The sequence below is a fragment of the Drosophila subpulchrella genome, unplaced genomic scaffold (genome assembly GCF_014743375.2).
Source record: "Drosophila subpulchrella strain 33 F10 #4 breed RU33 unplaced genomic scaffold, RU_Dsub_v1.1 Primary Assembly Seq28, whole genome shotgun sequence".
Classification (NCBI taxonomy): domain Eukaryota; kingdom Metazoa; phylum Arthropoda; class Insecta; order Diptera; family Drosophilidae; genus Drosophila; species Drosophila subpulchrella.
In genome coordinates this window covers 1211125-1236128 of record NW_023665563.1, presented here as the reverse complement: position 1 = coordinate 1236128, position 25004 = coordinate 1211125, and the positions used below count along the sequence as shown (strand labels likewise).

At 45.0% G+C, this 25004-nt stretch overlaps 1 protein-coding gene across 3 annotated transcripts in view; it reads right to left on the bottom strand.

Annotated features, from left to right (window-relative positions):
• LOC119559655 (protein argonaute-3) overlaps positions 1-25004 on the bottom strand; it is a 336633-nt gene that overhangs the window by 17198 nt on the left and 294431 nt on the right. Inside the window, exon 7 of one of the 3 annotated variants that reach the window (XM_037872703.1) lies at positions 4911-5159. In XM_037872703.1, coding sequence (XP_037728631.1) covers positions 4911-5159 — 249 coding nt within the window. Of the gene's footprint in view, positions 1-4910; positions 5160-25004 lie in introns of those variants that run through there. The other 2 variants (XM_037872704.1, XM_037872705.1) reach the window with 2 other exon arrangements.

The window sequence follows — 25004 nt, the reverse complement described above, 5'->3', positions numbered from 1 at the left end:
CTCTTTCTTTGTCACTGCTGGCCCAATTACCAGATGTAGTTCTTATTGGGTAACGGTTTCAACTGGTGTGCTTAGTGTTGAATAAGCACATGGGGTACTTTGAGCTAGTTGGAGATATTTGCTCTACATAGCGCCTTTGGAATCTGTCCTCTTTTTGTCGCCTCGTGTGGCTTCATTTAACTTTACCTTTGCGAATGGCGATCTTAGCATCTCTCGATTTGTGCATTTGTGTAGCTTTGGTTGCACGTTTAGTTTTTCTTTGGGGTGTTGAGATTCGAGCCGCTAAGAGCAATACAGAATCGAGTGTGTTGGTGAAGCTGTTAATGTCTTCTACGTTGTTTAGCCGTGGGTTTAGCTCAATTTGCCAGCTTACGAACTTTTTAAATTTGAACCAGTTCGTTCTGTTTCATGTTATTTTGGAAGGATTGTCTTTGGTTTCTGGTTGCTGGTGTAGACTAAGGAGCATAGGCGAGTGGTGCGATGATAGGTCTGACAATGAACTGGCGCTGATCAGATTACGTTGAATGTTTTTCGTAACTGCGAAGTCAATCAAGTCTGGCCGTTTTCTGGGATCTGTATGTGGGTGAAGCAGGAAAAACACAGTCCAGCCAATTGCTAACCTCTATAATGGCGTTGTACAGTTGCCTTCCTATTAGAGTCACAAGGCGAGAACCCCAGTGCGTGTGCTTGGCGTTACAGTCTTCTGCTGCTATGAAGTGTTCGCCTTGTGTGTTGAAGTAGTCCATAAACTGTGCTTCGGGTTTTGTGAAACGGGGAGGACGGTATACAGCCGCTAGAATTATATTATGACCATCCGTTTGTAGATTTATAGAAGTGGCTTGCGAATAGTTTGTTGCGAACTCATGGTGGAAGTGATGGCTTCTGCGATTTCTGATTAAGATTCCGGTGCCTTCATGTGTTTTCCGTCAGGATGACCTGTACTGTAGAACAAGTAAACACGGAGTTGGAAATTGTATTTGTTTGTAAGGTGTGTTTCAGCAAAAAGCTTGACGTCAATTTCGTTATCATTAATAAATTGAGCTATCTCAAGTTTGTGCCGTGAAACGCCATTAGCATTCCACAGTGCTACACGCAGGGAAGCTATTGATTACTTTGATAAGGTGTTTTGGAGCAACTGAATCAAAATATCTTGATTTCTCATCAGAGATTGCATGGTCGTCTCCATAAATTCCATGAACTCTTGCATCCTTTGTTGCAGGTTACGTATCAATATATCCATTTTGGTACCTGTCTGCTTTATAGGTCTGCCACCATAGGTAGGAGGATGCAGGTGATTTCCATCATTGAAGGTAGTGCCGGCAAGGTTGGATTTTAGAACGCTCGCAAAGCTTACATTCTTGGAAACGTTTGAACTACCCAATGAAGATCTCGCTGCAGTTCAAAAGAAGACGTCTGGGGTAGTTTTCGAAGGTATTAATGGTGCTGCCTGGAACAGAGATGTATGCATTTTGTGTTGGATCCGGATAGTCATCTCCTTGTAAACCGGACAACCTCTTTAGTTTGCCGTGTGGAGGTAACCCCACACCTTCCACACATTTTGTTGCTGGGGTCCTCTTTGTTTAATTTGCATTCCGCAGAGCCATGGAGCTCGCCACAAACTACACATACGGGGCGAAGCTTGCAGTAAGATATCGTGATTCCAAATTCTTGGCAATTTGTGCATTGTACCGGGCCATTGCGCTTATGCGGCTCCTCAACAGAGACTCTGCGGGGAAGTAAGTACTGGAGCTTGTAGATGGGGTGCACTTTATTCCTTTTTAAAGCTTTAAGCGCTGGTACCAGTTCCACCTTGAACTAGGGTTGAGAGCGTCGATTTTTATTAATTATGTTGGTAATAGTTTTTACTTCAAATCCCATCTCCCTAAGTGCATGTGCTACTTTTGCTGGTTGTACGTCTGCTTCAATGCCCTTAATTACTACTTGTTGGTCTTTACTGCTTTTAAGCTGATAAGTGTAGTAGATCTGAGTTCTGACATAATCTTCGTGTTTCACTTGGACTTTAGTCCCATGAATATTTCCTTTTGTTAAGGGAATAACGTTGAAGTTATCATTCCCAATAAGTTCCAATATATAATTCTCGAGGGAGTTAGAAGTTTTCTCTCGTATACAAATTGGATGCGGCATTGGTTTTCTCTTCTACGATTCAGTGGCTGTGTCGACCAGAACATTGGACTGGTCCTCCAGAATTCCAAATCTTTTCTCTCTGCTTGTGCTCTCCACCTTAAGTTGTTTGGAGGCAACACGGTTAACCTTTGCCATATTGCCCGACTAAGCATTCTGTGGGCTAAGTTTCCGCTTTATTTAAATGTAGCGGTTTATTCCAGTCTGCACGGTCGAACTTGTTTTTGCCGGCAGTGTTGCGCTCGTGAAAGTCGTCGATTCGGCAACTTAACCAATCGATGGTATCGTGAGCACGGCTAATACAGTTGCCATTGTTATTGTTGTTGCGGTTGCCGTGATTAGTGAGGTTACTGGTAGAACAAGTTAAGAGAAATAATGTTAAAATGTGGAAGATGTCAATAGTCACCTTGACAAACATAATGGCGAATACATATTTGATAATCAAGGCGCATTCTTAAAAAATTTTAATTTAAGGTTGCACTTGAAATCGGGCACAAACTATTTCACTCATCCAATAATATACGTTATATGAAATAAGATAAATCCGAACGCGATAGTCCACATACTCGAATATTAAATACCTCGTTACTTATATAAAGGGAGTGCAAGGGAATTGAAGATATGAATGCAGCGAATCGGCTATTTCCGAGATATCACACCACGCCAAACTCGTGACCTACTCCTTTACCTGTCTACCTATCTTTAAACTGAATTGTTCTATTTGATGAATTTTTGACATTCTGATGAGTATTGATAATCAAAACAAAACCGATCGAGAGGCCAAGAGATTTAGCGAAGTATTCGAGCCTGTAAGGATCCAAGGCGAGCTGTCGTCCAAAGGGATCAAATGGATATTTAACTGCCCAGCGAACCCATCTGAGGGTGGTGCTTTGGAGAGGATGGTCCAGTGCGTGAAGAAGGTGCTGGCGCATACAATGAAGGAGCTTGCACCCAAGAAGAACGTACTGAAGAATTTATTGATTGAGGCGGAGACCATAGTGAAGTCTCGTCCGCTCACTCATTTACCGGTTACGGTGGACCAGGAGGCTCCACTAACACCCAACGATTTGCTGAAAGGAGTGCCCGATGTACCGAATCTTCCCAGAGATGACGGACAGGTGTCCGAGAAGTGCGTCACCAGGAAGCAGTGGCGCATCGCACGAATGAGGGACAGATTCTGGAAACGATGGGCACATGAGTACCTGCCAACACTTGTGCGCAGAGAGAAATGGTGCCAGCACGTCGAGCCCATACGTCGAGGAGATCTGGTGTTAATCTGCGATCCGGCCATACCACGTAGAGAGTGGAGACGAGGCGTCGTTGAAGAGGTGTTCGCCGGAAGGGATGGAGTACCTCGACGAGCGGCGGTGCGGACTTACAATCGAGCCAAGACTACTATGCGTCCCGCTTCGAAGCTAGCTGTACTGGATGTGGAGAATGCGGCTGCTTCACGGGGGCGGGGATGTCGCGGAACGGATTAGTTTGTCGATAGTCAGATAAGTTTGAATTTAGAGCTACCAGTGTTAGTATATTCTCGTGTGAGATGTTTGAAATTGTTAAGATTGATCATACTGAATCGGCTTAGGTTTAACCGATGTTTACCGCTTTGGATCACTCCGATTGCGCTATCCCATAGAGAGGGAAGGGAAATTGCGGTACGTAAGATAAATTGTGTATTTCAAGTTAGGCTAACTGATGTACATTTATAGAATAAAACAACTCTTATTGCATTCATAGCTCACTGTTATAGAAAGGCGATTGTTTGCTTGTTGTTGAAGGCATTACCTCGGGATAGCAAGGTCGGCGTCGGACTCTAAGCATTATACAGGAGCTCAAAAAATGACGTGACGGCCAGAGGATCCCCGAAATTTGGTTCGCCGTGGGAGTAGCATTTAGCCTCACATTATGCGGCCATGTCCTGCTTCAACAACACTGTAGTCGGAGACGAGCCTCAGTCAAGTTGCAGATGGCTATCATCGTGTTGGTCACCCCCAAGGACACCGATAAACTTAAGGCGGAGTAGTTGACAAGTAACAGCTCTGATTAACGCCAAATAACCGAAGTATTAGTACACATTTTTATATAACAAGGGATAACGTTATAGTCGATCCCATCGACTATCAAATACCCGTTACGTTTCTAGCCTTTACAGTTTCCGAGTTTACAGTTTCAGCGTTCATACGGACGGACAGACAGACGGACATGGCTAGATCGACTCCACTAGTGATCCGGATCAAGAATATATATACGTTGTAGACTAACAAAGAGCGCATAGCGTCTAATTGCAACTCCAGCAAGGGTGTAACTTTATTATTGAAATTGGCTTTTTGCGCCTTAAAGACCGATAGCAACGGATGTTAATTACCTTCCATTCAAATTTACTCCTAGAAGGAAGATCAGCTGGCAACAGACGCTTGCCACGACGGTGGGCGTGGCACTCCGATGAAACAAATTTGCCTTGGGCAGAAAGCCCACGAATTTTCATGTTTTATCCCAACATTCAAACTTTTATAGTTTCCGAGATCTCCGCGTTCATACAGACAGACATGCCTGATTTGTGTGGTCGGAAACGCTTTCTTCTACCTTTCTTCTACGAGTAACGGGTATAAAAATATGATTTCGCCATAAAGGGTGCTCGAACAAGGGTACGAACACGATGTAAATTTATTAGTCAGTATTACATTGAATAATTCTAGTTTAAACAATATTTTCGTGTTTTTAAGATATAAAGAAAGAAATAGGAAGTAAGAAATGTACATTGTACTTACCATACAACAAGCTGGAATCCTTACAGTACCAGCCCAATTGTAATATAAGAAACATAGCTTATAGCTCAACTTTTGAATTATGTCCGGTCCATAATCGGCGTCATCTCTTAGTACAACAAAGTGAGTGGGGGTAACTGTACCCTGTCGTACCAATTGCGAAACCAAAAAGAAATCGTACATCCTCAATCTGGTTATATGTTTATCAACGATAGTTCCTGGCAACGGGTTTTCAAATCGATTTTCGCTCCCCTAAAAAAAGGTTCGTATAACGATAGAGAAAAAGTATTTAGAGGACAATACAATTATAAAAAAAATTCAGAAGAATGTATCGTTAAGAAATTGGGTCAAGGAAATCACGATTACATAGCATTGAAAATATTACGTTTTCTTTCAAAAAGTGTTGCTAAGCTAACTTTCTTAACAAATGCATCGCTTAAGTATTACCCTAATTTAATCGTTCGGTGGTACATCAGTAATCTTAATTACTACACAGAAAAAAATTGATGACAAAAAAACACGAGATGGTTCTTCTCAGTTTGAGAATTTTGTCTTCTTACATTTTCTTCTCGATATCGAGGCGAAAGCGATGTCGATTTTCGCATTTTGAGCTAAAAGCAATCTCGGTTTTTGGGTTATCAGAGTGGGACGTTAGGGAAAGACGTAGACAAAATAAGAGTGAGGGGAGAGAGACCGAACTCCTCTCTTGAAATTCGACTCAGTGTCGCTGCAAATTAACTTCTTTGTTTTTGTACAACGTGTACGGCTAAGTTGATGAAAAAAAGAAAGAGACGAAAAATAGGAAGACGTGACTCGGGAGTTCAACTTAAAAAAAAGCCTTTCCCCACCTACAACGCACATTGGGATGAAAATCATTTTTTTGGCATAAAACCCAAATTTATTTTGTGAAATTTGCATCATTTTTTTTTAATCCGTTTAAATAATGTTCAACTATAATACAACTTTTTTTCAAATATTTTTCTGACCATCGGTGGCTGTTTGACAACCCCCTAAAGTCAGCATTTTGAGCTAAGTTGGGTTGCGCCTTAATTTTTCTACATAGCTGGCCAAAAGTTTAATTTATTATTCTTTAGCAAATATCGCGCATTCCCTTCGGTTAAATTATGGAAAATGTTCGTCGTCTTATATTGCTTACAGGGCTTACACTAGAAACGCTTTTGTTCCGCGCTGTATTTAATTGTTTTATTGAACCATGTGTTATGTTGAAGTTAACCTATAAACATTTGCGTTTCGTGGAGTAGAACTAGCAAGAATACGCAGGATTGCGAAAAGTGCAAATGTGGTAATATGTGTTATTGTATATATGATTAAATGGAGTAAATAACTTTAGCGCATACTTGCTCCATTTCGTAATATTTAAATAGATTTGGAACAACTCCACATTAGTAGGGGCGAACTGCTGGAAAATTGACTGAAGAATATTGTAACAAACTGATTTTATATGTCTGCTCGCTACGAGATTCGTGCGGCTAGCTCAGAAGATTGTGTGTTCGTTCCACCAAATTTATATGACGTGACTGCCCCGTAGATCAGTGAGAAAACAATGGGTTCAAATGGCAACAGTGGGATTTATTCTCGTGGTATTGGTACAGCGGGTGTGTGGCTATGCTGGCTTCTGTATCTCCTCGTTCTGGTTCCGCCGGCTGCTGGTGCTCCTCCTTCTGGCTTGTCGACGCGTTAACTCGGCCTCCGCTTGGCTCCTGGGTCTCGGGACGCTCGTAGTGGCCGCCTCTGCTCACTCGCCGACGCGCTGCCTCGGGGTCGCTTGTTGCGCCTTAGACTCGCAGAGAGTTCGGCCTTGTGGGCTTAGGGAAGCGTCACCGTTCTCAGACTAGGGTGAACAAGCCTTGCTCTCCAGGCCGACGCCTTTCGAGGCAATACCTGTCCCTTGCTCTGTCCCGGACGGTCCCGCTAGGTTCTTGCTCAGATCGCGCTGACAGTCCAGGCTGTCGCCAGGAGGCTGCCTAGCAGTTCACTTCGCTTTACGCCTAGCGCAGACGAACGTTCCACCCGACTTCACCCTACTGCTTAACGTCCGTGACGCGCCTGCGCTCCCCAATGAGCTCCGCGCGGCGATGGTAACGTGGCTGCCGGAGATGTCTGCTGGCGTCGCTGCCGATGTCTTCTGCGTTGTCTCCTGACCAGTAGCTTGTCGTTCTGGCACTCGGGGAGTTGGGCGGTTGCTGTTTAGGAACTTCGCCGGTAATCGCAGGGCTCTCCAGGCGCTCGCCTCTTGAAACCGCAAATCGATCTACCGCTCGTCCGTCACGCCAGGTCCTGCTTGGTCGGGCAAGGTACGCTGGGTCTCAGACAACTTTTCTCCCCAAACTGACGGTTCCTCGTCGTAGGACTCTTCCGCTTGTCTCTGACGGACCCGCCGGGCGACTCGCCAGGGTGTGGTCGCGACAAAGTTGGAAAACGAACGCCTTGACTTAGCCGTGTGTTGCCTTCCGGAACTCAGCCACTTGTGTCTCAATTCGGAGATTCCTGATGTCCCAATCCCGAACGTCTCGACGTGGCGATCTTGCTCCTTGTGTGCTTCCCACGGCGCTGCTTCCGACGACTCGCTTGGTTGTAGCTCCCTCGTAGATTACTTGCTTGACTGATTGTTCACTTGGTACTTTGACTGATCTTGAAGGCTTGACTCTTCGTGATCGACTGATCTTGAAGGCTTGACTCTTCGTGATCGACTGATCCAGCTGCCAGCGCTCTGCGGCCTTATATAGGGCTTCCGGGAACCGTTATTCCCCTTTTGGGCACGGCACGCTGGATCTCTCCACTCCGGGTCCAAAGTCCGCGCCTCCTGGTTGACCCACTTGTCCTTCACGTACCGCTCCAATCGATGTTCCGCCCACTGCTGCCGTCCCGCTGATTCACATGATGTTTGTGGCACGCCTGTGTGCCACTCCACTGCCGAGATGTGGCACTTCTTCTCCCGGTCCAAAGTTCACGGGAGAGTCCAAAGTCCGGTGCAGTTCCGTTATCCGCTTTTGCACACGGCACTCTTGCTCTGCCCGCCAAGTCTCCATTCTCTCTCGATCTCCAATCTCTCTCGCTCTCCTTCGTTGGTCTCCAAACTCTCTCGCTCTCCTTCGCTGGTCTCCCAAACTCTCTCGCTCTCCTTCGCTGGTCTCCAAACTCTCTCGATCTCCTCGCCGCGCCGTTACTACGCGAATTCGCCGCGTATCTGGTAAGCGGCCGGCCATCTGCTGCCGCTTCTATTTGTGGGGAGTTATTCAACTCCTCACATTCCCCCCTTACTTCGGGAAACATTTTAGACTGGTTCCTACTCTCCGGCGTTTCCTTGCTTATCCTAGCCTTTGAGTCCTTGTGATTCCCACGGCGCTCCCTCGTTGCTCCCTCGATGCTCCCTCGATGCTCCCTCGATGCTCCCTCGACGCTTTTAACTCCCTTGAGTTTCTACAGCGGGGGTCATCCTCCTCGTAGCAACTTTAAATCTCCCGCGCCGATATTTCCTGTGTTCCCACTGGGACATCGATACTCCTGGGCTATCGATCCCCAGCTCGCTGCTCATTGCTGCGTTCTACTCCTCTTATTCGCTTCCTCCGCCTGGTCACACCAATCGTGCGTGATCGATGTGCGTTATCGATATCGACGGTGCGGCGTTGCCACCTGCTCGTTGCGATATTTCCACCATGGGCCGATATTACCATTTGACGTGTACCCATCGATCGCACTTTCATCTAATGCCAATCGATCGCCTATCGAGGCGCCCCCTTCCCTGGCTCGTGGTGATTTTGCAACTTTTGATCTGCCCGCATAGCTTCTGGCTGATTCTGTCTTTTCCATTTGCTCTTCTCAGCTCCTTCCAGCCTATGCCGTTCGTTGCCCTCAACCTCCAGTACAATGGCCCCAGTGGCCTTGAATAACGTTTGGGCTTCGTTTGCAGCAGAGCTTTTCTGCCCGTGGTGAGTTGCACATTTGGTTGAACCGGCATTTACTTTTCTTTCCTTTCAGGGTTTGTTCGTGTGTTTTTTTTCTGTCAACTGTTGGTGCGATGCGTGTTCCTATCTCTTGTGACCAACTGGATACGGTGTAGATCTGATTCTCGGGTAACAACTAGACGAGCTCGTCCGGTGCTCCGTATAGAATCTCCGGATGCTACGGTGTATGCCTGGACTGCGCGCCTTGTTTTGCTTGTCTCCCTCCGCGCATACTCTCTTCTACGTCGCGTAATCGGTTGACTCTGGCTCGCGCCCGACGCTTAAAACCTGTTGCCTTGCGGGTGGATCCCTTATCGTTACTCGTGTCTTTGTGTCGTCCTCTTAAGTGTCCTTTCCGCCTGGCGTAATCTCGGATGACTCTGGCAACTGCCCGACGCTGAATCCTGTTGCCTTGCGGTCGGGATCACCATCCATCCTTATCCACGTCCTTGTGACCTGTCCTTGTAATTGTCCTTTCTGCGTGGCGTGTGGATGACTCTCGCTTAGGCCTGACGCATAATCCTGTCGCCTCGCAGACTGGATCAATGTGAATTCCTTATCCATGTCCTTGTGACCTATCCTTATGGTTGATCTTTCTGCGTGGCTTGTGGATGACTCTCGCTTAGGCCTGACGCATAATCCTGTAGCCTCGCAGTCTGGATCAACGTGAAATCCTTATCCATGTCCTTGTGCTATGCTGATTGTCCTTTCCGTGTGGCGTATGGATGACTCTCGCTTCGGCCTGACGCCTAATCCTGTCGCCTCGTACCTGACGTTTCTGCTGTCTGCTCGTTTTGTTGTTGCTTGAGCTCGCCAACGTGAACCGTCCTTTCTTTCTTCGACTGTGTGTGGCGAATTTTGCAGATCACTGGAGAGACGAAATCTACCACCTGGTAAGGGCCATCGTACCTCGGGGCTAGTTTTGCAGCGAATCCTTCAGCCGCTTTGGACAGGTGATGTTCCTTGGCCCACACTATGTCGCCCACCGCTGGTGACCATTGTCTCCTTCTCAGATTATAGTGTCTGGCTTGGTCCTGGGACGCCTTTTCCATATTTCGCCGTACGATCTCGAATACCTCCCTCAGTTTGTTGGCATTTTCCTCAGGGGTCTCCGTAGCTCGTCCAGTTCCTAGGGTTTCCTTATCGTATAGGCTGCTGGGTAGACGTGGTTCCCTTCCCTGGGTAAGAAACGCCGGTGTATGGCCGGTAGATTCCGATGTGCTCGTGTTCACTGCTAGCATAATCTCCGGCCACTTCTCGTCCCAGTTTCTCTGGTCCTGCCCTGCGAACTGCGCAATCATGGTCTTGACCGTTCTGTTTGCTCGTTCGGTCGGATTCTCTTGTGGTGTGTATGGCGCGGTGAATTGTTGACTGATACCCATCTCAGCCAGGAAATTTTTAAATATGCGGCTTGCAAACTGTACTCCATTGTCCGTTATGACCACCTTCGGGACCCCGTACCTTGCGATTATGCGCTCCCTAAACGCCTTCTTGAGCGACTCTGCTGTCGCACTGCGTAGGGGCACCAGTTCCGTCCATTTCGAAAACCTGTCAATCATGACCAGCAGCATTTGGTTCCCGTGCTTAGATCTTGGTAGGGGTCCCACGAAGTCTGCACATACCGTGGCCCATGGTTCCTCCGGCACTTGGGTCAACATCTTCCCGGCCGCCTGCATCTGATTGGGCTTAAACCGCATGCAAATCTCGCATTTTCGTACGTGGGCTCGGGCGTCTCTATGCATGCCTGGCCAGTAGTATCGGGCTGCCAATCGTGCAATTGTCCTTCGGCTTCCTACGTGTCCCGCGGACGGTGCGTCGTGGTTTTCCCTCAACACTGTTTCTCGTAGCGACTTCGGGACGCACATCTTCCATGACGCGACGTCTTCACTGCCTGCTCGGTGAGGTATGTTTCTGTACAGTGTCTCACCATCCATAACATAGTCCGGGTACTTCTGCGGTTGGGTCCTTATCTTTTCGCCCATGTCCTTGATCCAGCTGCACTCTCCTGAGGTTATTGTTGCCGATGCCTCTTTTACTCCTCGTAGCGTCTCTGGTAGTGGTTGTCTTGATAATGCGTCGGCCACCACGTTTAGCTGGCCCTTTCTGTACGCTATCTCAAAGTCGTACTGTTGTAGCTCCAGGGCCCATCTGGCGATCCTTCCTGAAGGGCTTTCGATGCTGTTGAGCCACTTCAGGGCCATGTGGTCGGTTACTACCTTAAAGTGGTAACCTTCCAGATATGGCCTGAGCTTCCGGATCGCCCAGACGATCGCCAAGCACTCCTTCTCCGTTGTCGAGTAGTTCTTTTCCGCGCCGTTCAGTGTTCGGCTCGAGTAGGAGATTACTCGTTCGCCCTTTTCGGTGTCCTGGGTCAGTATCGCTCCGATGCCGTAGTCGCTGGCGTCTGTTTGCAGGATGAAAGTTCTACTGAAGTCCGGGCATGCTAGCACTGGATCTGCCACGAGTCTTGCCTTAACCTCCTCAAACGCCATCTGGTGCTCTGGTGTCCACTCCCACTTACTGCCTTTGCGCAGCAGGTCGTTCAGGGGTTTGACGATTCTGGAAAAATCTGGTACAAACCGGCGGTACCACGACGCTACTCCTAGGTATTGCCGGAGCTCTTTGACAGTCGATGGCGGTTCTAGTTCGGCGATGGCGGCTACTTTTTCTGGATCTGTTCCTATTCCCTCGCTAGTCACTCGATGTCCCAGATACAGCAGCTCCTTTTTGAAGAATTGGCATTTTTCTGGATTCAGCCTCAGATTTGCCTCCTTTAGACGCCGGAACACTTCCCTCAGGTTTCTTTTGTGTTCTTCTAGCGTGCGACCGATCACTATTATGTCATCCTGGTACGCGAATGCGTGAGGTGACATCTCGGGGCCAATTACTTGGTCCAAGACTCGCTGAAACGTTGCCGACGCCGAGTGAAGTCCGAACGGCATTACCCTCCACTGAAACAGACCTTTGCCTGGTACCGTAAATGCTGTATATTGCCTGCTACTTTCTTCCAGTGGGATCTGCCAGTATCCATCCTGCAGGTCCAAACTGCTGATGTACCGCGCTTCTCTTAGTTGATCTAGGATGTAGTTTATGCGGGGCATTGGGTAGGCATCCTTCACTGACTTCGCGTTGATCTGCCTGAAGTCGACACACAGTCTCCACTTGCCTGTCTTCTTTTTCACCATCACGATGGGGGAGCTGTATGGGCTCTTTGAATGCTCTATGAACCCCATTTGGAGAAGCTCGTCCACCTTTGCGTTGATTTCCCCTTGAATTTTTGGGTTCTTTGGGTAGTATCTCTGCTTGATTGGCTTGTCGTCCTTCATTTTGATCTGGTGTTCTGCCATATTCGATGTTCCCGACATTGTGCTGAAGTCTGCCAGCTCTGTTTCAAGGAACGCTGTAGTATCGTCCAACTCGTTTACTTGTTGAACGACTGCTACTGATAGCTTTTCCTCGAGCCATCCATTGTGTCGGTTCCTGGCTGGTATTATTATTTCGTGTCCAGCACACCTTATCTCGGTTCCGACTTGTTTCAGGAAGTTCCATCCCAACACTAATGGATCCACTACCCCGGGTAAAATCAACAGGCTCATGGTCACTTGTTTGTTGCCGAATTTGACCTCCACCTCGAGCTGCGCATTAATTCCGCCGCACCTTCCATCTGCCAACCTAACTTGCCGTCTCGTCCTGGTAATCTTTCCTAGAGCAGCAATATTGTCCGCCAATTCTTCGCTAACGAAGCTTGCCGTTGCTCCGGTGTCGATTGTGGCTTTGTAGCTTTTCCCACCAATCATCACAGCTGCGGACAACTGCTGCTCCTCCTCGATTAGCTCGCCCGTTAGTTTGGAGAGGTGGCATTGTGCGATCCCCGCTCGCCTCTCTGCGGCTGAGATCGCTGGCCATTTCCCGATCGTTGGCAGCAATCAACGCTCCTAACACCCACCTTGCCGCATATCCAGCAAAACAGCAGCCGCTGGTTACGACATCCTCTAGCCCAGTGTCCGTTCCCACCGCATTTCCGACAGGCCTCCTGCGGGTCTGTGATATGGGTGGCATCTTGTGGCCTCTGTGTGTTGCTTGGCGGCCTCCACAAGGTGTTGTTTGGATGTCTCTGTTGCTGTGGGGGTGGTGTGCCATGACCTCCGCGTGGTGCGTCTGTTGCCTGCTGTCGTCTGGCTTGGTGTGGTGGTGACCATTGGTCGTTTCCTCGTATGTCCTGGTTATCTGCCTCCTCGCATCTTCTGCATGTCACCTGTGTTGGTGACGCCGACTTGGTCCTTGAGAACTTGTTCTCCTGTGCGAAAACTTCCCGTTCCTTTTCAAGTTCTTCGTACTCGTCTGCTAATATCATCAGCGTGTCCAGGTCCGACACTTTGTATGCCCTTAGGAAGATCCTTAGACTAGGGGTGCAGTTTTCCTTGATGATCCTTAGGGTCTCTTTAGCGGAGTAATTAAGTGGCCTCACCATCGTCTGCATGTCGATCATGTAGTCCTTGAACGACTCGCTGAAGCCCTGCTTCCTTTGCCGGACCTGGTCCGCCAGCCTGGTGAAGAAATCTCTTGGCAGGAAATATGTGTGGAAACTTTCAATGAATTCTGCCCAAGTTCTCCACTGCTTATTGTTGGCGATGAACCATTTCAAAGCCCTTCCTTTTAGCAACTCTGGCATCGCTCGAGGGATCATATCGAGCTCCAAACCGTACGTGTTGGCGGACCATTCTACTTGCTCCAGGAACTCGAATGGTTTTTCCGCCCCGTCGAACCTGAACGACCATTCACGGACCTGTTTAGCGACCTTTGCATAGTCCGACTGGCTTGGTCTCGGGGTTAGCGCTGCTGCTTTCTTTTCTTGGCTTGATTCTCTCCTGTGGGCCTCTTTCTGCATGTTGTCAATGCTCAGGCTTGCCACCAAGTTGTCCCCTTCAGCGTTCGTTAGCGTAATGCTCGGGCCGGCTCTGTCGTAGTATGTTGCCTCCAGCTCGGCCCAGATGTCGACGAGTTGTGGATCATTCTCTGTTTCGGAGTAGTATTCCGATAGTGCCTTCCTCATGTCGTCTAGCCTGCCCTCCAGGGCGACATTGAGCCTCTGTGCGACATGGGCGAAGTCTTCCTTCTTGAGGCGGTAAATCCACTTCTTTCCCATTTTTACTGTGCTGTTCTCACTGTTGGGACAATCACGTTGGGCGCCAGATGTAACGAACTGATTTTATATGTCTGCTCGCTACGAGATTCGTGCGGCTAGCTCAGAAGATTGTGTGTTCGTTCCACCAAATTTATATGACGTGACTGCCCCGTAGATCAGTGAGAAAACAATGGGTTCAAATGGCAACAGTGGGATTTATTCTCGTGGTATTGGTACAGCGGGTGTGTGGCTATGCTGGCTTCTGTATCTCCTCGTTCTGGTTCCGCCGGCTGCTGGTGCTCCTCCTTCTGGCTTGTCGACGCGTTAACTCGGCCTCCGCTTGGCTCCTGGGTCTCGGGACGCTCGTAGTGGCCGCCTCTGCTCACTCGCCGACGCGCTGCCTCGGGGTCGCTTGTTGCGCCTTAGACTCGCAGAGAGTTCGGCCTTGTGGGCTTAGGGAAGCGTCACCGTTCTCAGACTAGGGTGAACAAGCCTTGCTCTCCAGGCCGACGCCTTTCGAGGCAATACCTGTCCCTTGCTCTGTCCCGGACGGTCCCGCTAGGTTCTTGCTCAGATCGCGCTGACAGTCCAGGCTGTCGCCAGGAGGCTGCCTAGCAGTTCACTTCGCTTTACGCCTAGCGCAGACGAACGTTCCACCCGACTTCACCCTACTGCTTAACGTCCGTGACGCGCCTGCGCTCCCCAATGAGCTCCGCGCGGCGATGGTAACGTGGCTGCCGGAGATGTCTGCTGGCGTCGCTGCCGATGTCTTCTGCGTTGTCTCCTGACCAGTAGCTTGTCGTTCTGGCACTCGGGGAGTTGGGCGGTTGCTGTTTAGGAACTTCGCCGGTAATCGCAGGGCTCTCCAGGCGCTCGCCTCTTGAAACCGCAAATCGATCTACCGCTCGTCCGTCACGCCAGGTCCTGCTTGGTCGGGCAAGGTACGCTGGGTCTCAGACAACTTTCCTCCCCAAACTGACGGTTCCTCGTCGTAGGACTCTTCCGCTTGTCTCTGACGGACCCGCCGGGCGACTCGCCAGGGTGTGGTCGCGACAAAGTTGGAAAACGAACGCCTTGACTTAGCCGTGTGTTGCCTTCCGGAACTCAGCCACTTGTGTCTCAATTCGGAGATTCCTGATGTCCCAATCCCGAACGTCTCGACGTGGCGATCTTGCTCCTTGTGTGCTTCCCACGGCGCTGCTTCCGACGACTCGCTTGGTTGTAGCTCCCTCGTAGATTACTTGCTTGACTGATTGTTCACTTGGTACTTTGACTGATCTTGAAGGCTTGACTCTTCGTGATCGACTGATCTTGAAGGCTTGACTCTTCGTGATCGACTGATCCAGCTGCCAGCGCTCTGCGGCCTTATATAGGGCTTCCGGGAACCGTTATTCCCCTTTTGCGCACGGCACGCTGGATCTCTCCACTCCGGGTCCAAAGTCCGCGCCTCCTGGTTGACCCACTTGTCCTTCACGTACCGCTCCAATCGATGTTCCGCCCACTGCTGCCGTCCCGCTGATTCACATGATGTTTGTGGCACGCCTGTGTGCCACTCCACTGCCGAGATGTGGCACTTCTTCTCCCGGTCCAAAGTTCACGGGAGAGTCCAAAGTCCGGTGCAGTTCCGTTATCCGCTTTTGCACACGGCACTCTTGCTCTGCCCGCCAAGTCTCCATTCTCTCTCGATCTCCAATCTCTCTCGCTCTCCTTCGTTGGTCTCCAAACTCTCTCGCTCTCCTTCGCTGGTCTCCCAAACTCTCTCGCTCTCCTTCGCTGGTCTCCAAACTCTCTCGATCTCCTCGCCGCGCCGTTACTACGCGAATTCGCCGCGTATCTGGTAAGCGGCCGGCCATCTGCTGCCGCTTCTATTTGTGGGGAGTTATTCAACTCCTCACAATATTCGCAGCTTTGTCGATACCCCTAACTGGTTGTGATTAAAATTCAATAATAAAAATCGACTGTCTGAAAATTCGCTGAATGACATCAAGACATTAAAAAATTTTGTTTCACATACAAGGGTGGTAAAAAGTATTTTCACAAAACAAATGTTAAATGTACTCATAATTTGAACTGTCTTATTGGTAACTTTGGCTTCAATGGAAAGGTAATTAAAATGCCGTTTGAATGATACAACACATTTATTAACCCATTCAGTACTTATTGAAAAGGACGAATTTGTGTGAAAATCTAGAATTTTTCAAAAATCATGTTGCTTATATTTTTTATGATTTTTGAAAATTAAAAAAATGCATTTGAGCCATCTTTTTCTGTTTTTCATACAAATTTTTTTCCGACATTGTCAACTTCAAGCAAGAAGAACGCTATAGTCGAGTACCTCGACTATCAGATACCCGTTGCTCAGCTAAAGGGACCAAAGGAAAATGGAGATATGCAAGCAGCAAAGCGAGATTGAAATGCGCCACATACCGGCGGTAGACAGATTTAAGCGTTGTGGGCGTTAGAGTGGGCGTGGCAAAGTTTTTTTTTGGATCAATCGATAGGTATTGACAAGACCAAGTTAAAATTTTGTATCTAACATGAAAATTGTGGGCGCCACGGGCTTGGGCGGTTTGTGGGCGTTAGAGTGGGCGTGGCATATTCGCGTAACAAACTTGCGCTGCGCTCAAGCCTACGGAATCTAAATCTGAGATCCCATTTCTCTATCTTTGATATTTTCCGAGATATCCGCGTTCATATTTACGATTTTTTGAAGTTTGAGGGCGGTTTGTGAGCGTTCAAGTAGGCATGGCAAACTTTTTTTTGGGTCAATCGATAGGTATTGATGAAAACAATACGTTTCAGTTAAAATTTTTATTCTAGCATGAAAACTGTAGGAGCCACTGTTTTGGGCGGCTTGTGGGCGTTAGAGTGGGCGTGGCACTCTTCTGAAACAAACTTGCTCTGCCTAAGAAGCTCAGGAATCTGCACGCCCAATCTCAATAGCCTTGCTCTTATAGTTTCCGAGATCTCAGCGTTCATCCGGACGGACAGACAGACGGACAGACGGGCATGGCTAGATCGACTCGGCTAGTGATCCTGATCAAGAATATATATACTTTATGGGGTCGGAAACGCTTCCTTCTGCCTGTTACATACTTTCCGACGAATCTAGTATACCCTTTTACTCTACGAGTAACGGGTATAAAAATAGCTCCCTTTCCACGACTTCTTTGTCGGCGCCCAGCTCTGATATAAATTCAAAAAACTAAATTTTCTAATTCACTATCAGAATGTTCGAGGGCTTCTTAGTAAACTCTCTACGCTTTATATAAATAGTTCAATTTTTGAGGCCAATGTTATTGTACTCACTGAGACCTGGCTTAACCCATCCGTACACGATAGTGAGATTTTGTCTAATAACTTTTTTGTTTATCGGAAGGATCGTCAGACCCGTCGAGGTGGAGGCGTTCTTATTGGAGTCAAATCCAATTTAACTTCTGAGTTTGTTGATATTACTGAATCATCAGGTATTGAATTTATTTCCGTAAAATTATCTTTCCCAAAAAGTAACATTTTTTTAACCTGCTCGTATATACCTCCTGGCTCTGAATTTAACGTGTATCTATTGCACCTGTCTGCCATACATTCTATCTCCTTGTTGCTTGCTGAAACTGACCAACTTCTTGTGCTTGGTGACTTTAATCTTCCCAATATCTCTTGGTTGGAGAGTAAGGACTCATTGACAATGATTCCGAGGATGCAAAATGATTTTATTGATGGTCTTGTTGAACTATCTTTGCAGCAAGCTAACAGGATTCCTAATCATATTGGTCGTCTTCTTGACTTAATCTTTGTTTTTGATAGTATCGATGCTGAAGTCAGTCGTATTTCGCCACTATCATTACCTGAAGATTGTTATCATCCTACCCTTCAGCTCTGTATTAATGGATTTTTTAATAATCCTCGGACTGCAATAAATGTACAGCCTAGGTTGTGTTTTAAGAGGACTGATTACGGCAGACTAGTGGAATCTTTATCGACAGTAAGCTGGTCCTTTCTAGTTGACCTTCCTGTTGATGATGCAGTTAAGTACTTTTATGAGGTCCTTTACCGTCTACTTGATGAACATGTCCCTCTTTCCTCCATGAAGAATTCTTACAGCTCTCCACGGTTTACCCGTCAACTATCTTATCTAAAGAATAAAAAAATCAGGCTATTTAAACGTTTCAAAATATCCGGCTTACAGACAGACTTCACCAAATATAGTTCAGCTAAGGTGGAATTTGTCCAGTACAATTCTGATTGTTACAAAAATTACCTGTCTCGTTGTAAGCGTGATTTCAAAAGTTATCCTAAGCTTTTCTTTTCTTTCGTCAATTCTAAACGGAAATCTAACTGCTTCCCTCCCTCTCTTTTTCTCAATAATAATGTAGCATCTGATGATAATGATATTTCCAACTTATTCGCAGACTTTTTTCAATCGACATATACGAAATGCAATAGTGTTATTAATAAAGACCGGCGAGTGGTCCGACGATAAGGCCGATAGAGATTCGCGCGTGGTCGATTTCTTGGGATGTATTTTGTCACAGCGAAGTCAATTAAGTAATTAAGAAACTTTCCTGGGGTCAACTGGCCTGTATGTAGGGCTGCCAGGGGAAAACTTAAAGTCCGGTTTCTTTCTTTTTTTTGCTTCTTGTAAAAAAACATTTATCTTATCGCTAATGGAGGAATTTGTTTGTGAACTTTGAATTTTCGTCAAAAAAAGTCTTTTTTTTTACATAGGAACACCCTTTTTTTTTAACTACCGCCATTTCCGATGCAATCAAAATTTTCCAAATTTCTTCGTTTAGCGATAAGATAATGGAAAAACTAAGGGCTGGTCTCTTGAGTGCCTGTCTGCTACTTATCTGTTCAAAAAATTATAAATAATGTGTTTCACGACACCAAAAACCGATCTTGGATAAAACTTCTCCTTCATATACTATGCTATAGTTTCATTTAAAAATTGCATCCAAAGATACAACGGATGAACGGTCAAGTTTTTGTTTCGCGCTCCGAATTTTAGTTATTTTTGTTAGAAACCTTCGGTGCTTAACAAATGTTTTTACATTAATATATTTAGTTTTGTTTCCTACAACATTCGTTCGCTTCACGAATGAATGCACAGTGAATTTTATACCCTTGCTGTGTAATGATTTCAGTCAGAAGTTTGCAACGCAGTGAAGGAGACGTTTCCGACCCCATAAAGTATATTAATTCTTGATCAGCACCACTAGACGAGTCGATCTAGCCATGTCTGAACCAGTCTCTCAGTTTTAAAGCTGTCGTGATAATAAGTCAGAATCAGTCGGATGGGACAACTACAAAGTCGGCATAAGTATTTTGACGAAACAAAAGTAATATACACTCATAATATGAACAAAATTCAGGTTGATGATCTAAAAGTTGAATAATTTTAATTTTCATATTTATTAATTTATTTATTTATTTATTTCGCGAACGGAATACCGTCGCAGGGATCAAAATTCCGAAGTTGTCTAGGCGGAGCGTAAAATCCAACTTTCGAGAGTAGTTTCGGACAGTCAATACCACCATCAAATGAGAGATGAAGCAAATGGCGAAAATACTTCTACGATGCGCAAGGGATGGTAGGTAACCAAGCCAACATTGCTGGTGATATGAGGGGACAGGGTCTAATAACCTTAGCGGCAACCCAGCGAATTTCAGAAATTGTTTCTGTAGTCGTTCTATTCTATTTCCATGGGTGGTAGTAAAGAGATTACAAATAAGAGCTGCATATTCTAGTTTAGATCGGACAAATGCAAAATAAAGCGCAAGTCTGGTGTAGGGATCGGTGAATAGTGATGCCTTCCGTTTCACAAATCGAACTTAAATTTCGAGTCAAACATCACACTTAGATCCAAGTATTCCTGCCACTGTTGTAGAGGTTGACCATTTTTATTGTAGGATGTGACGAAATTGTATACCGATTTACTTTAAGTAACAGAAGCACTTATTTATATTAAGAGGAAGCGAATTTCGGCTACACCAAAAGCTCAACGAATCTAAGTCATGTTGAACCAATTGTGAGTCTGTCGCTATATTAATAGACTTAAACATTTTTAAATCATCTGCATACAGTAGACACTCTGAAGATAGACAGCACTGTGGCTAACTTTGTCAAAGGCTTTCGCAAAATCAGTGTATATATCATCAACCTGAGATCGCTTATCAAAGGCTTGAATGCAATAGTTGCTGAAAACTACAAGGTTAGTCGTGGTTGACCGACCTTCTACAAAATCATGCTGAGAAGTGCTTATGTATGTTTTTACAAGAAATGATCATTTATGGGCAACAATGCGTTCGAAGAGTTTAGCGATATTACTTATCTTTGCTATAGGCCTTTAATTGGCAATGTTATTCTTCGGCCCTGATTTTAAAATTGGAGTCACGATTGCGACTTTCCATGTATCCGCAAAGTGTTCACTGGAAAGGCATTTATCAAGGAGAGTTTTTAGTGCTACGCATAGCACCTCTATACAATGTTTCAGACTGTAAGTCGGAATCCCTTCACAGTCCTGAGTGTAAGAATTCATCAACGTCTTTTACAGCCATATCAATAAACTACCTAAATTCAATAGAGGAGTGATCGCATTTATGGTTTGAGAATCATGTCGATTTAGCGTCGCTTGTGAACAGATGTGTTTACTTTTGTGCTCTGAGTTTTTGTCTTTTTCGGTGATTTTTTGCGAGTTTCTTGTGTTTGTTTTTTAACAAAGCTTAGCCTAATAGTTGTGTTAGTGTTTTTGACTTGATCCCCCATTAAACGGGTATGTGGTTATAGATATTTTAACATTTCTATTAGATTTGTTTAATCTCCTAGCTTTGTTAGTGTAATTTTACACTCACTAATCTTGCTAAAACTCTTTTATTCCCACTCTCTCTCCCGCTCTATATTACAACTGTAATTTAAACTCTCTTGGAACCTGCCGATTTTCTGGTAGATTTTTGGAGTGCTTTTCTCTTATTCTCTCTCTCTTGCTTGCTTTACATTGTAACTGTTCGTGCGTAAAGTTGTCAGTGTCCCACAAGCAACGCTCAGTCGATAGAAGATTTATTCTCTCGTGCTCTCTTACATTTAAACTAAAACGCGATCTCGCGCTCTTATTTTTTTTCGTGTTTTGTGCCTTTGTTTTTGGAATTTGATCCCAGTGCCAAATTTACTTAAGGTATTTTTCATATTTTATTTTATTTTTATTTCATCTCCTAAAATGGCTCTTGTCTGCTGCAAGAAAAATTGTACTCTTTCGGCTTCGACTAAAGACCCTTTTATTTTCTGCTGGCTCTGCGAATCGATGATGCACGTTAAATGCGCAGGATTTACTGGCAGAGTCAAAGACTTCATTGATCTGAATTCTGGTCTCATGTGGTCATGTGGATCCTGCAAGGAAATGGTAGTTGAGATGAGCGGCTTTATGAAGCAGACTCGAGACAGCCTTTTGAATCTCTCAGGTGCTTTTAAACAGCTCAATGAGGGGTTTAATTCCGTTTGTGCCCAATTTAATAATAAAAAATTACTAACTGAGTCGCCTAAACGCAAAAAAGCCAGCTTAGCGGCAGTTAACACGGTCACGGTATCCTCCCCTAATCCGAACTTGGTAGCTGCAGCAGTTTCTGTCGACACTGGGGTAAGCGAACCAACTGCGCCTAGGGATACAGCTGATTCAGGTGGAGTCACTGTTTCTCGAAGTCTGGTGGTAAAAAAATCTTCAGTGCCGGCTACGGTGCCGACCGTACCTATAGGTACAGTAGGAACCGATTCTGGCTCTCAGCTTAGTGTGGTTCAATCTGCTGCTGGGGGACGTAAGAAACTGTCAGTTGTTCCTCATAGGAAGCAATTATTTGTTTCTAGATTCACCCCAGATACTACATCTGAGGATGTTTTGGAATTTATACGTGAAAAATTCCCATCCGAGAATATTTCAGTTGAACAATTTCGATTTTCATACGCTCGTAGTATATCCTCTTTTAAAATATTTGCACCGCCAGATGTGTTTAAGGTACTACTTTCTGAAAGCTTTTGGCTTAATGATGATTTAGTAATAAAAGAATTTGTTCCCAATAAACCGAGAACAAATAACAGACCTTGCACTGCGCCAAAAAACTAAAAAGTTTATTTTTGGCTTATCAAAATGTTAGAGACTAAATATGAAGCTACCCAAGCTTTATGCTGACTCCTCTGCATTTACCGCAGATATTTTGGCTTTTACGGAAACTTGGCTGAAACCTGAGATATCTGACTCTGAAGTTCTGTCAAATAGCTTTAATGCCTATAGGACCGATCGCTCCTCACGTAGGGGAGGCGGTGTGCTGATTGCCGTTACCACTAGCCTAACATCCGAAAAAATTCACTATGATACCCCTAACGAAATTGAATTTGTTAGTGTGAAAAGTTTCCTTGCAATCCTTATCCATTTTTGTTACATGTTCCTATATTCCACCTGGCTCTGATTTAATAATTTATGAGCACCATCTGTCTGCGATAAAATCTGTTCTATCCCTTCTTTCTAACAGAGACTTTTTGATTGTTTTGGAATGACTTTAATCTCCCTGATATTTCTTGGTCTCCTCCTACTGACTTACTTGTCGCTAAACCCTTATCCGTCCATGATTTTGTAGATGGCCTTTTAGAATTATCGTTACAGCAAGTAAGCTTTATACGGAATTCATTAAATAGACAACTAGATCTCGTGTTTGTTTCAGACCCGTCTGAAGTCACGGTATCTAGAATTGACGCTCTTGTTGTACCTGAAGACCGATATCATCCAACAATGGAATTGACAATCTGCCTCCCATGCGTCGATACCCTCTCTCCTTTAGTTCCTCAAACTAAAATGAGATGTTTTCGAAAATGTGACTATAAAAAACTTAACGATATGATTTCTCAATATAATTGGACAGACTTGTACAATTGTATGGATATTGAAAGTGCCACTGAACTATTCTATATAGTGTTAAATACTTTTTTTAATGAATGCGTTCCTGATAGGCTTCCTTCAAAGCTAAACAGGCCTCCTTGGTTTACCAATGCGCTTCAAAGACTTAAAAACCTTAAAACAAACACCTATAAAAAGTATAAAAAATCGGGTAAGCCATCTGATTTTTCGAAATATGTGGTGGCTCGATCGGACTTTAATGTTCTCAATAGTCATTGCTATTCTATGTATTTAAGTCGATGTAAATTCGAATTTTCAAATGATCCGAAGCAGTTTTATAACTTTGTTAATGCCAAGCGTAAGTCGTCGGCATTGCCTTCATCGGTACGTTTTAACTCAATGGAGGCATCGACGGATTCTGAAATTGCTGATTTATTTGCCGAGTTTTTCCAAACTACTTATAGTTCGGCTGCTTGGTCAAATTCTAACTACCCTAATCCCTTAAATAGGGCAAATTGTATTTTTACCCCTGAAATTACGGAAAGTTCTCTCTTAAGAGACTTAGCAACAACAACGCCAACTTATTCTCCCGGTCCAGGTGGACTCCCCGGGTGTGTGCTTAAGTTTTGTGCGTCAACCATATGTAAACCGATTCTTAAACTTTTTAATTTGTCTATTTCATCATCAGTTTTTCCTACTATCTGGAAGGACTCTTTTATCATTCCACTTCACAAAAAGGGTGCGAAGGCGGATGCACAGAATTATAGAGGTATTTCCAAATTGTCGGCAATTCCTAAAGCATTTGAACGTATTATTACTTCTCATTTGCAACATTTATGTTCCTCGCTAATATCACCGTGTCAGCATGGTTTTGTTAAGCGAAGATCGACCACCACCAACCTTCTTGAATTGTCATCTATTGTAATTAATGGATTTAAGAAAAAAATGCAGACTGACGTTATATATACAGATTTTAGTAAGGCCTTTGACTCAGTCAACCACTCTCTTCTATTATTCAAATTAAATCAGCTTGGGTTTCCATGTAAGCTATTAACTTGGATTTCAAGTTATTTGAATTGTAGGACTCAGAGGGATATATTTAAGAACGCTGTTTCAAAATTGATCTACGTGACATCTGGAGTGCCTCAGGGTAGTCATTTGGGTCCTTTGCTGTTTACTTTGTTTATTAACGATCTTCCCTCTACCATAAAACATTCTCGTGTACTAATGTATGCTGATGATGTTAAGCTTTGTTTATCATATAACGATATAGCGTCGGGTTTCAACTTACAGTCAGATATTGATTGTTTTCAGGGATGGTGTGAGTATAACCTTTTAAATTTGAACTGCCTTAAATGCAACGTTATGACTTTTTATAGGGGTACTCCTACTTTTGTTAGTTACTCTCTTCAAAATACGTCACTCGACCGTATATATTCCGTTAATGACTTAGGCGTTCTTCTGGACCCAAAACTTAAATTTGACTGCCACATAATGTCCACTGTCAACAAGGCCATGAGTGTTCTTGGGTTTATAAAGCGTTGGTCAAAAGAATTTGATGACCCTTATACAACCAAATTATTATTTACCTCCCTTGTCCGTCCTATCTTGGAATATTGTTCTTCGGTTTGGAGTCCACAATATCAAGTGCACATTGACCGTATTGAGTCGGTACAAAAAAAATTTCTTCTTTTTGCCCTTCGTAGTTTGAACTGGGATCAAAACGTAAGGCTACCTTCCTATCAGAGTAGATTACTATTGCTTAATTTACCTACACTTGTAAATCGTAGAACAATGCTTGGTACTATTTTTATGCAAAATCTTATTAGAGGTGATATTGATTCTGTAGAACTAGTAAACCGCCTAACTTTCAATGTCCCTACTAGACTAACACGAAATTATTATCCCCTAAATTTGCCACGATGTACATCAAATTTTTGTCTGCACGAGCCCTTTCGCGTTCTATGTAATAATTATAACAATCTTTACCATTTAATTTGCACATCATCTTCTATCCCGGTATTAAAAACTAATATTTTAACTCATTTGCTTCACTCTTAGTTGCTTCTTTCATTTTCATTTGTGTCCCGTCTCTATTTGTTTTTTGTATCTTCCTCGCGAACTCGCA